Source organism: Berghia stephanieae, chromosome 1, assembly GCF_034508935.2.
Source record: "Berghia stephanieae isolate SIO BIC M18660-M18661 chromosome 1, UCSD_Bste_1.3, whole genome shotgun sequence".
In the NCBI taxonomy this organism is placed as follows: domain Eukaryota; kingdom Metazoa; phylum Mollusca; class Gastropoda; order Nudibranchia; family Aeolidiidae; genus Berghia; species Berghia stephanieae.
This window is the reverse complement of record NC_088360.1, coordinates 144926915-144940460: the sequence shown is the minus strand read 5'-3', so window position 1 is coordinate 144940460 and position 13546 is coordinate 144926915. Positions and strand designations below refer to the sequence as shown.

At 34.2% G+C, this 13546-nt stretch overlaps 1 protein-coding gene across 1 annotated transcript; it reads left to right on the top strand.

Moving 5' to 3' along the window:
* On the top strand, nt 1-13546 carry LOC144963430 (enolase-phosphatase E1-like). Its single transcript, XM_078897489.1, has 6 exons — nt 1-218; nt 2156-2257; nt 3458-3654; nt 5961-6093; nt 8397-8520; nt 11553-13546. Exons 1-6 carry the CDS (start codon nt 93-95, stop codon nt 11810-11812), a joined length of 942 nt encoding a protein of 313 aa, XP_078753615.1. The 5' UTR covers nt 1-92; the 3' UTR covers nt 11813-13546.

Sequence of the window (13546 nt, the reverse complement as noted above, 5' to 3'; positions counted from 1 at the left end):
ATTCTTAGTCGCATCTGCTTGTCTGCTAGCTGCTCAAGCTGAGAGAAGACCGGCGTCTTTGTGTTGTTCCTTCTCACGAATATACTTCAAAAATGGAAAATAATCAAGAAACTACTGGTGTTAAACGTACAGCAGAAGAAGCAGAATCCCTTTTGGATGATGTTCGGTCGATTATTGTTGACATTGAAGGAACTGTTACTCCAATTTCCTTCGTAAAGGTAAGTTTATCCTGCTTGCTGTGATGTGATAATGAATTCTTGAGCGCCGACCAATCCAAGGACGAACGCTAGAAATAGAGTACGAAGAACCGATCCAATGTTCGATTCAATCAATAGTTTACCTTCACTGCCAAGATTATATGTTTAAAAAGTGTTTTTGACATATATCGCCAAGGTTATTGTCAGTACATTGAGAGGTGACGCAAACTATTAAACAAAATAATCGACGTTTTGTCAACAAAGATAATAATGATGAAAACAATTGTCGGAACAGAAAATGAAAACGGGCCCCACCAATATTGGTAACTGTCCATGTTTGTTTTTTTTTAAAAATGCAATTCAAGAAGACTGAGGAATGTTAAGTTTTAAGTGTTCAATAAGTTCTACTTTATTGCATACATTTTTATTTTGAAACATCGACATTCAATCAGAGATTGGCGGCTAGCCTAGGGTTACACGAAGTTACTTCAGCCCCACTCCACTCTATTCATCTATTAGAATCTATCTGCTCGATTCTAGTCTATTCAAAATAAATGTTGGAGTCCAATGACGATTTCACTTTTTTTTATTTGTATTTTATCCCGCAGTCAGTATAAAGAAAATTGTCACGTGTATGGTGTATGCCTTTATTTTTTTTTTATTGACACCCGGTGTGTTTGAAGTCAGCCGCCGATGCTCGGATCGAAGTCACGTGACTTCGATTTATTAGTGACTGGATTTTACCGGTTGGCTCGAAATGTGATCAGTTGTTACGAATGCAGCACGAAACTAAGAGAGTAGAGATGCCAGGTAGCGAGTTGTAACCAACGACATTTGATTGTATTCCCGTCATACGATTTCTATTTGACTACTGTCTATTTGTTCAATACAATGAACGTATCTTCTTAGCCTACTTTTTAAAATGTCTTTCCAATGCCAATGGAAGGTCGTAATCATTCATTTCTCCTACAACTAACCTACCATCACAGACTTGGATAAATGAATTAGGATTAGAAAACTCAAAAAAACTTTCATAATGTACGCTCAGTCATTCATTCACACATAATAGAGTGGACGTTACGACACCTAACTCAACACTATACTGAATGATAGAAAAAAAACGCACTTTGTTAAAATACAAACATACATTACGGATTGGAATAGGAATGAGAAATAGAAATATAGTAAAAGAGTTGGTTGTGGTTTGGGGGGGGGGGGGGTATGAGCAACATACTGAGAAGAAAGATGTCCTATTACGTAATAAACTGGTTTATCTAAACTAAACACATCTTCCAGCAATTTGTTCAATTTAGACAATCACAAATGAAAGTGACCATTTTGATTAGTAACATATCTAAATATTCCTGTTATGGATTGCATCTCGCATGTGTTGAATTGACACCCACTGCTATCTATTTTTATTCTGAATTACAAAATGGAGATTAAGAAGTCCCGACTATATAGAACATCTGTCAACTCTTTTTGTACAGTTTAGATAGTAAAGATGAACATTTATAAATTTATATTTTTATGGATATAGCATGTCCACCATTTTGTATAACAGGCCATTCGGACCCATATTTCCATTTTGTATTGTGCTAGTCACCTGTTAGGTGTCCTTTATGAATTTTCTTTTTACAATATCCTTCATTATCTATAGCCAGGGACTCATTCAAACCCAAGTCGAGTGGGGTAAGGTGTGCAAAGCACCTTGCCCAAGGACGCAATGTTTGGACAATAATTTTTCATGAACACTGTCTCCCATTCAGCCACTGACCACAGCTAACATTGCTTGAGTTTTGTAACAATACAAGACACCATACTGTCGTGCTAACAAGATTGTCGCCACTCAAGATAGTCATTCATTGTGCTTATCTCTACCAAAGATTATCATTTGAATGTTGATTGCCCAATAACAATACTGTAATGATATTAAAAAAAAATTATTCTGTTCACAGGATGTTCTATTCCCATATGCTAGAGACAATGCTGAAAAGTACCTCACAGACAACTTTGAAAAAACAGATGTGCAAAAGGCAGTATCTGCTCTCAGGGCTTTGGTGAGTTGTTTGTGAGAGGAATGGATAGTTTTAAAACATATGGTCGACCAAGAGTTGTATTAATATTATCTAAGGTTTCAGTGTGACCAGCAATAATCGTTAGTTTAAAACTTCATTGATGATATTATTGATAAATCACTTTGTATTTGTCATATCAAAGGCTTTTGAAGGAAGCAAACTTAATGTAAGCCTCTTGCCTTGTTATGTGTTATAATTTATATATATATATATATATATATATATATATATATATTATATATATATATATATATATATATATATATATATATATATATATATATCATGTAAATATAGTGAGGATATAGAATTTGTTATGTTCAAGTTCATAATTTTTGTAAAGTTAAAAGGATGACATGAATAATTAATAATAGAGGGACCTTTTCGCCGTCTGCTCTTTCGCAAAGTACTCTCTTATCAATTTAATTTAGAATATTCATAATTCATTGACTTTTTAATAGACTGAGGACTTATAAAAAATTCTAACTGCATATGGAGGTACATACATATGACCCTAAGATATACCTGATTGAGTTTTTTTAAAGTTAGTGGAATGAGTATTAATTATGTAGATAAGTTTTAAATAAATTTTGTACCTTTGCATTTCCGCAGTATAATTTTAAAATTCAGTTACACTGCATAAACATTTATGGATGGTGAGGCATTAGGCTTAAGAAATACTTTTGTGAAATCAATGAATGTCGCTGTGGATCATTTCTGTATTTTAAAATTTATGGATTCTTTTCTGTGAGCATGAATTATTACCCTTGATTCCACATCAGATAAACGCTCTGATTTTGTATTTTGTTGTTTTCTTTTGACTTTTTTTTTCTAGCTGAAACCATAATTTCTCAATCAGTGAAATCGATGAATGTCACAGTGAATCATTTCTTTTTATTATTATTATTTTCTAGGTTCTTCTGTGGGAGCATGAAGCATTCCCTAGATTCCTTTATAGATAGAATCTCTGGGTTTTTTTGGGGGTTTTTTTCCAACTGAAACCATGATTTCTCAATTCCCACCCATGGTTTTTTTTACTTTCAAGCCTTTTTAACACAGTATAGTGCTTTTGTCCAATATGGATTTTTTACTGTTGTTATTGTTGTTTGTTTGTTTGTTTTTCTGTGTGATGCAGTTGTAATTTTATTTAGTTCTTTATTATATTTTTCTTATTTGATGTAGGCTATCAAAGACAAGGAAGAGAAGAAAGATGGTGTAGTGGATATTCCAGCTGAAGATGCCAACAAAGACGACATCGTCAAAGCTGTGGTGGACAATGTCAAGTGGCAAATGGATTCTGATAGGAAGTCAACAGAGCTCAAAGCATTGCAGGGAATGATTTGGAAAAAGGCTTATGAAAGTGGTGAAGTGAAGGGAGAGTAAGTAGGGTTTGTTGTTGTTGTTTCTAGGAGATGAAGTTCTCTTAAACTTTATCTGATTTTTTTTTCAGTGTTAATGTTATTTATTTATGTATTTGTGAATGGTTGGTGGGGTTTTCTATCCCCCTAATCTTTTGTGTATTTTTCTAAGTTTTTCTGTCTTTGTCCTGGAGTGGGTTCACTTGGTTTTGCCCAGGCCATGACTGGAGTCCTTTTCTGTGAAGAAATGAATTGGATATTAGTGTGTTTATATTTCCATGTGAGTGAGAGATAATATTCCTATCCTCAGTAAATGATAACTCATCTCTCTGGGCGACTGGCGACTGTGTAATATATAGTATTGATATTAGAACTCATCCCCTTTTGTATTTTGCAGGTAGTCAGATATCTTATCAAATCTCTCCATCCTCGAATACAAATACTCAGAATTGAGTTGAGTTCGAATAACATTCAGATTCAGATCTATGGCAGGTTAAGGATGGTCTTGGATTGTGCCCAGGGGTAGCCTTCCTCCGGGGTCTATTTTTGTCAATAATTCCCCTTTGACAAGCTTTTATGTTGGCATCTGATTGGGAGTGTTGTTGAATTTTAAATCTATCTAGTGTCTATTCATTTAATGGGAATTTTCAAATTATATATGTTGTCTGAACTGTATATCAAAATGTAGGCATTATCAAGTTTAAGTCCAAAAGGTGTGCAATTATTATGTGCGAATCTTTTAAATTTATCTCACATGCATCCCTGCCATTCCAGTCATTCATTTCTCTCGGTGTTGTTGAAATGATGTGAGGTTTTAATGTCTATTATGTCATATTAGTTAGTTCCGTTTGCCTATTGTTCGAGGGGGAAAACTATTTGGATGTGTCAGATTTTGTGAATAGGTAATGAAATTTGTTGATGTGAAGAAGCCAGGTGTAGTATCTGTTTTTTGAATTGTTGATGTAATCTGCAATGTTTTTGACTGAGTGTTTGCTTTAGTGTGTTTTGTGAAATAGATGCATTTGCAGTAATGCCAAAACTCCGGTTTCACCGGAAAAAACTCCGGTCTGGAGCAAAAAATTCCGGGCTCCGGGCAACTTCCGTCAAATTCCGGTGAGGTCAATTTGTTCCAAGAATACCCCCCCCCCTCCCCATTCCTTTCCAACCACCACATCATCATCATTGCCACTAGTATTACAACCATCATCACTACCACTACTACTGCAACCACCACCACATCATCATCACTACCACTTCTACTACAACCCCCACCACCACCACATCATCATCAGTACCACAACTACTACTGCAACCACCACCACCACATCATCATTACTACCACTACCGCAACTACCATCACCATTACAACCACCACCAGCACCACCACATCATCATCACTACCACTACTACTTCTACAACCACCACCACCACATCATCATCACTACCACTACTACTTCAACCATCACTACCACTACTACTACAACAACAACCACTATCACATCTTCATTATCACTACCACTATTACTACAACCACTAACACCACATCATCCTCACTACCACCAGTACTACAATCTCTACCATTAGGTTTTGGCGCTTTACTCCATTTAAAATAAGGAAATTTGGGATTGTATTTGGCAATGTGTTTATATATCATAATATAATTCTAATCAGTTATCTATTTGGAACTAAACAATATGTAAACACAATGCCAATTACCATTCCAATTCCTTTTTCTTGTGTGCGGAAATTCCTCTTTCGGCATTGAAATTCCTACGAGTGATGTCTGAAACTCCTGTGAGCCAAATTTAAAGTTGGCGTCTCTGCATTTGCGTATTCTCTTTATGAGACTTGTGTTAGTGTTACATTTCTTAGTGTGTCAAGAGCTGCTGTCACACATCCTAGGTCCTTCTTTCAGCAATTTGTGGCAAATCTTGCATGTCTTTCATCTTGTAAAGGGGGGAATCCATGTAGTGCGAGCATACTCAAATAGTAGGAGGCATAATGGCACTAAATATATCATACAAGGTTAAGAATAGGAGGGGTGACATCTATATAAATTGCGATAAGCATTGTATTTGTTTTTCTTGTTTTTTTTTTTCATGGTGGGGTTTCGTGTTACTCTAAAAGTTTTCAGCATGAGGCTCATAAAGTCTTCAATAACCCAAAGGCACCAAGTTTGGGTTCTCACAATGACACTCAAATATAATTTCAGTCATTTGAATTGATAAGACATTTTTATTAAGTCTGTTGTTATGAGACGGTTCGATTTCAAATGTATTTTAATCTCATTGTTAAAAGGGTTAAAAAAATGTATTTTAATCCCACAGGTTATTTCAAGATGCTGGTCAAATGCTGAAAATGCTTGTAGAGGAAGGCTTCTCTTTGTATGTTTTCTCTTCTGGAAGCATCGAGGCACAGAAATTGCTTTTCACACACAGTAACTTTGGAGACTTGTCTGATGTAAGTTCTTTCGAAAACCTATTGAGATAAAAAATACAATGCACCTCACTTTTATATCAAATATTAGATGGGGATGGGGTGTTGAAATTGTGTTTCTATGGCCGATTAGTACATAAAGTGATGGGAAAATAATTCGAGACTTTTTCTCAGATTTTATTATTTCTAGCAGGGTTACTTTGAATTTAAATATATGCTATTTTGATAAATAGAATTATCCTGATTTTTTTTTCGCTTGGTGATTTAGTGATATTTTACTGAAGTAATATGGATGATCAGAAAAGTGTTTATATTGCATATTGTGTTGAATGTTATTAGAAGACTTTCAAAAAGACATTAGAAAGATAATACATACTGAGAACTGTGTTACAAATGATTTGAGTACTAGAAATATGGATTTGCATTTTATAAATTATATTTTTGAAAATGTTTATTGCATTTATTTAATATTGGGAAAAAAATCCTGGCTATATGTCCTCTCTTGATTTACTTGTTTTATTTCGTGACCATAACATACCTGGCAAATCTTACAAATTTTCCGTGATTTTATGAATTTTAGTCAAATTTCAAGGCCACGTATGAAATTTTATGGAAAATTATAAATTTTTAATTCTTAGTAATACTTAAATAATAATAATAACAATAATAATAATAATGATAAGAAGAAGAACAACTACAACTACTACAGTAGAACATGAAAGTAACGTACTAGGAAATAGCGAGTAAAATCTAAATCCCCGTTTTTTTTTCTCTTATTTGAGTCAATAAAATTAGCATGCAAGTAGCGAGTATGAAAAAGAGGTCAACTCGGAAATAACGAGCATTTCCTTCCCCAGCCTAGGACTTCGAACGAAGTAAAGCAAAACACCAGACAAGGGCGATTTAAATATTTTTAGCCTAGCTTCTTTTCTTTTCTTATTTTTCGTTACGAGTAATATTACATAGTAGCCTAGTCTAGAGTACATAATAGGCGAAACAAATTTGGGTGGGGGTTGGGTGTGGGTGTTTGTGTGCGTGTGGGGGTCAATTATTCACCCAATGTGGTGCCGCACGAGGTCAGCACTGGCAGCCAACATGTCAACATGCCTCACTTCGCAGCATCGGTCAGCGAGTCGCATTCGTTAACGAACGACACGATCAGCGAGAGAGGGGAACGTGGAACCATTATTTCAGTGGGTCAGTGATTGAGTGATGCGCTTGCTTACCTCATCAGACATGCCTAGTGCATACAAACACTCGCACACACACACACACACATACACGAAATCTTGATGGAAATGGAAGGGGTGGATCAACTTCAACCTGTGGCCATCATTACGTAGTTAACGAAGGCCGTGTTCAACCCCGTCCTCACCCCACTTTATCCACACACAGTCATTTGCACGCACGCGCGGCACACACGCACAGAACACACACACACACATTGTCTTTCCATATTTTTGTACGGCCGAGTGACCTTTCCTGGCAACTCGGAAATAGCGAGTAATTAGGAGTGGACCCGTCGAACTCGCTATTTCCGAGTTCTACTGTACTACTACTACTACTACTACTACTACTACTACTACTACTACTACTACTACTACTACTACTACTACTACTACTGCTACTACTAATAATAATAATAATATTGTGGTTGTTCATACACAATTTCAGATATTACGAATTTCCTTGTCAAGTTACTAAAAATTGACATAAAAATTACTAAATTTTAAGTTTTCAATTTGGCAGGTCTGCCATAATCTTTTGTCAACAACATACATATAGAATGGATTTATGTTTTTGTATATTTTTGAATGTAGCTGGGAGGGGGGAGGGAGGGGGGAGGGGGGCAAATTTGACCAAAGTTTTTATCCTGTTCTTCCAGATTGAGACATTTACGAAACCCAAAGCTTGGGGTATTTGAATCAGAATTTGGTCAAATTTGCTTCCCCCTCTCTCCTCCAAAAATATGTACAAACTCTAATTTATTTTATATTATATCTGTTGGGATTTCCTCCAAAATTAAACAACATTGCACCTGTTCTTAATCGTTTTTAAGTAAGATTGGATATCATGCTTTTTATATATAGTTTGATACAATTATTTGTCTTGAAATTCACTGGGGTTTTTATTTTTTTTTTTTTATTACTATTATTACGCACATATTTTATTTTTTATTTCTTATATCAGGTTTATTGTGCATGATAGCTTACTGATATTCTAATTATATCTTCATGAATGAAGAGGAAGACTACAGTAGGATCATAATCAAAAGATCTTTCCTAAACTGATTCTATGTTTAAGAACCCATGCTTTGTGTCTCTCAGGTCTTTTCAAACTATTTTGACACAACGTCGGGCAGTAAGACAGAGGTTGCAAGCTACAAGAAAATAGCAGCTGAGATTGGAAATGAACCTAAAGATATCCTTTTCCTCACCGACATCCCTGCTGGTAAGTATATTCATGATATTTATGGTGAGAAATATAAGGTATGGACTGGGTGGGGTTCCTGACCTCCCATAGCGGGCAGGGAGGTACTTGCTGTGTCTTCTATCCCCCTATATCTGTTTTCCAACTTGCTTTCTGTCTTTGTCTTGGAATGAGATTACTTGGTTTTGTCCTGGCCCTGGCCGGATTCCTGGCTTGGAGGGAAACAGTCAAATGCATACTTATTGTTTTGGGAGATGATATTTTTTTCTGTGTAAATCATCTCTCTGTTATGTATTATTATATTTGTTATTTTGAATAATTTGAGTGTTTTCCTATTTGTTGGATCTTGTGCTTGTGTCTGGTTGTTATAGGTGATCTCAAACTAAGTACATTGATGGTATGCAGACCTGCCAACCAGTATGATTAATCGTATTTTAGTACGATTTTTGGACCCCGAATACGCGGATACGATTTTAGTGGATTTAATACAATTTTTTAAAAGATGTGTGATGTGAATGATCTTGATGATACATTTGATGCATTGATACACACGTGTCGTACACCAACTGTTGACCATGTTTCTGAATGAATGATGCATCACATTTAATACTAATACTATAGTTATCATTTCAGTTGCTTATATGATGCCGGATTTCACCAATATTTTTCTCATACATTTTTGAGGATTTGCATAGAATTATGCATATAAGCTTGTTTTATACTTTAAATAGTCTCAGACCACATTTAAACTTTTGCCACTTATTAAATAGAAAATTCTTAGTGAAAATTTAATTGAACCATCTTTGACTATGAAGCTTTCAATTAAAAACTGTATTGCTAATTAACTTAAACAGAAATGGGTTATTTCCCTTTATAATAACTAAATTACTCTATTTTGATTTATAAAATTTATAATGATCTTTTTTTTCATTATTATTTTGTACGAGTCTTGAATTACAAAGTGGGCAGCTTTAAGAACGGTATTTGGTTCAAAATTAATTTTTAGAACTATTTTAGAAGTATTTAACTTGTCTCTGCATATTACATACTTTGCGAATTTCCCATCATTTGACCAAAGTAATAGTATTAGTAGTATATAGAAGTAATAGTAGTAGTGAATGCTCAAAAAATAAAATAAAAGAGAGAGAGAGATATGGATCATTAGATAACATATATGGAAAATATCTTGCTACTGTTGCAAATTGTCATCTATTGAATTGAAGACCACTCTCCCAGTTATTTTATCTCAAAACTTTCTCATAACTGATGTACTGGGCTAGCAGATATCACCATCACAACTTCATCAGCATCTCTTACCATCAACATCATGACATCATTACTTCTACAAATGCCATCACAGCATTGTCACTGCCACAACCACCACCACATCACTTCTACCACCACCGCCACCACAGCTTCATCATCATCATCACCCCACCACCACTAGAGCACCATCGCTACAACAACCAACACTTTTTCCACTGACACTAGCATCAATACTACCAACATGTTAAGGGTCTTTTGGTCATTTCTTTGAGTGTTTCGAAAGCAATTTCCTTTGATATTGCAATTTCTGAGCCTTATGGTAATGTAAATGGCCATTGAGTTTTAGTTTCTCGATAAATCGATAATTTTGTAATCACTAGAGATTGCTTGACTGATGAAGATTAGAGTTTATTTTGATTTGGGATTGATTTTAGCTTTTATATAAATTTTTGTATAGTGCGCACTTTTTTTCCACATGTGCGAACAAAATACACTTTTTTGCTAAAAAATACACTTTTCACCCTGGGAAGGTTGGCAGGTCTGGGTATGCTCTTGGATTCTACACCTGATCCCTATTTGTTCCCAGTTCCCATTTGTCTTACTTTCTCTTGGGTGCTTTAATTTTAATTCCAGAACTTTTTACTATCCCATTTTCTTCCTTTGTACTGGCGCTGGTATGATCTAAATGTGTTGCAAGCCCAATAAAACCCTAAAAAAATCATAAGGTATGGAGAAGTGCCAGATGAATACAGAGAAGAAAAATATTGCGGTGTCAGAGCCAAGCTGGATGGCTCAGTGGCTAGTGCGACTGCTTGTTGATCTCTCTCTCTCTTTCTCTCAGTCTCAGCCAGGCGAAGGGGGCTGTGTTGGTTGGATGCCAAGTTTGGCTCTGGCACTGCGATATTTATATTCTCTGTTTTCATCTGGCACTTCTCTCAATGCCCTATAATTCTCATCATTATTGATACAAGTGCCCACTCCACACGTTTTCATTAAATTTAAGCACTATCTGTAATCGTTCACCTCAAACTGGAAATAAGTTTTGGGGTATTCTAGATGCTGAGAATTGAATCTATGTGTAAACTTGGGTTATATTCGTTAACGATTAGTCCGATGAGAATAGATATATTTGTTTACAAATTAAAACAAATGAATGAATATAAAAATGTCATGTATTTCTATTCTTGTATTCATACATTACACACGTGTGTCATATTTTTCCTCTAATTTCCTACACTATGACTATGATGACAGGCAATTTTAGTGAAAGTATTTTTTTTCTGGTGTTCAAAGCTTTTAACTTTGATAGGTCATCTTTACTTATATGAATAACTGGCTTATATGCCATTTCTTCTACTTCTACATCAAAGTACCTAAATAATAATACTTGCTCTCTTATTGTCTCTTATCTCTTTCCTCTCTTATACTGCACTCATTTTATTTTAAAAGTCTATGTTCATCAAAAATTTTCAGTCAATTTTTGTAGAGCTCATTTACGGGTCTATGTTTTAATTATTAGGTTACATGAAAAATGAATATGAATTTTGAAATATAGAATTTTGTCGTGTACATTGTAACTGGATTTAATAGTTCATTTTTGTTTTGCTTTTCAATATTTGACATCAGTCTTATGCTACTTTTATCATCTGGGAAATAATATTAAAATGTTTTAGGACACTGTAAGAAATAAGATATCTAAAAATAAATATTGAATGGCTTCAGATGTTTAAAGATTGATGATTATAAAAATTGCTCATTTCAATTCTATTTGATTTACTTCACAACAGAGGCCGAGGCAGCGAATGGAGCTGGAATGAAACCAGTCTTAGTTGTCAGACCTGGCAATGCTCCTCTAACAGAGGAAGTGAAAATGAAGTTCACCTACATTGAACGATTTGAAGAGTTGTACGGTGACGAGGAGGATCCTGAGGACATCAAAAGGTTTGCTGGTGGAGATGGAGAAGGGGATGACGACGAAGATGAAGACGACGAGGACGATGATGATGTTGACAATGAAGATGACGATGAAAATCCAGAGGATGTTTGATTGTTGTTTTGTAGTCTGAAGTAAGAATACGCAAATGATTCTCTGGTGTGTTTGTGAGTTTGAAAATGGTAAACTTTATTGATTGGTTTAGTGTTTTGAAACGAATTTTTACACATTCTTTATTTCATGTTTTATAGTGTATGTGTGTCATTGTATTTTTATTTTATTTTATTTATATTTTTTTCTCATTTGTTCTGACTTGATAATCAAAAGCTCATGAGCACTTAATTTCTACCTATTTGTTGGCTTTTAAGGCAGAGGAAAGAAGTACCACACACTACGTTATATCATTAAACTGACATACATATCTGTAGAATTAAAGATTCAATATGTTTCAAATGCGTAACATTGGCAGCTGTCTCAGTTTTATTCAAAGATAATCATGCTGCTTGTCTGCCTGTTCAGTTCGTCTATATTTTGAATTTGATATTTCTTTTGTTCTACCTGTTATTTTTAATCTCGATATAGACTGACAGGCTGTTAATACTTTATTGATGTGATTGTCAAAAATGATCAATTTAGGATTTTATGTTTCATATAATATAATTTCATATTTTTATCATTGATATTAACCTTCCTCTATTTATTTATACGTCAGCAAGCTAGAATTGTTTTAGTGTATAATAATAACAGATACGTTGATGTTCAATGCAAGTTCTACCATTCAAAATGTTGTAAATCTGTTACATTTCATATTAATCATAATTTATTTCACACAAAACTTCCGCATCAATGATCATTTAATTTAACTGCTCTTAATATTTGTTTAAAAATCACATCACATTGGAAACCAGTTTGTTTTTATTGTTTTTTTTTTTTGGTTGTTTTTTTTTTCACCCCTTACTGATCTTTTGTCAGAATGAGTCTTTTTCAAGGTATATTATCCATTTTTCATGTATTTGGTTTATAAACTTTATCACCAACTTGTTCATGTTAATGAATACGCAATAATTATCTGGTCTAATGTTATATTTTAACTTTAATTTTTACAATTCTATTCTTTGTTTTGAGCTGTTATAAAACAGTTTTTTTTTGTTTTTAAAAAATGATTTCAAAGGAATTAAATGCCTTGCCCTCTTTGACTGCTGAAACACAGCATTGTTGGGTGCCGGAGAAATAGAAATTATTTTTATTTCAACTTATCGGAAGGTCTTGAGAATTTGATGAATTTTTTATGTCCTGCATCAAAAAGTTTTTAAAAGTAATTTCAAGTCACTACAGGAACTTATAGACATTTTGTAATGAAATATTTTCTAATGCGTAATAAGGAAATGGATCTAAAGTGGAGGTTCTACTGTTACTAGAGAGTCCCCCCCTTTTTTTTGTTTTTGTTTGTTATTATTTCAAATCTTAAAAAATTTTGTTCTTGTATCCAGTTTTATTTGAATAAGGTGCTGAAATTTATACGAGGTATTGTGTTCTAGAATGTAAAAGTAAGAAAAGACAAAAAAAACAAACCTGTGGATGGTTTTCATCCTCATCTTGGTATGCATGTTTTAATGTCATACGCATCTCATATTATTATAATTATTATTACTACCATTGTTATTGTTATTGTTATGTATTTGTGACTAGCCAAAGGGACCTGATACACACATCGCATTGACATGTTTTCATCAATAGCCTATGTATTGGTTACATGCATGATACTACGCTGAAAATGAAAACCCACGACCCAGTTTGTTATTTTATACTTTTTATCATAAGACAATAATTAAAATTATGTAGTTCTTC

Excerpts from the sequence above, each read along its gene's own strand:
- LOC144963430 (XM_078897489.1), top strand. The coding sequence starts at position 93 with ATGGAAAATAATCAAGAAACTACTGGTGTTAAACGTACAGCAGAAGAA. Across the intron at positions 219-2,155 it reads CTCCAATTTCCTTCGTAAAG|GATGTTCTATTCCCATATGC; the intron begins GTAAGTTTATCC and ends TTCTGTTCACAG. Across the intron at positions 2,258-3,457 it reads TATCTGCTCTCAGGGCTTTG|GCTATCAAAGACAAGGAAGA; the intron begins GTGAGTTGTTTG and ends TATTTGATGTAG.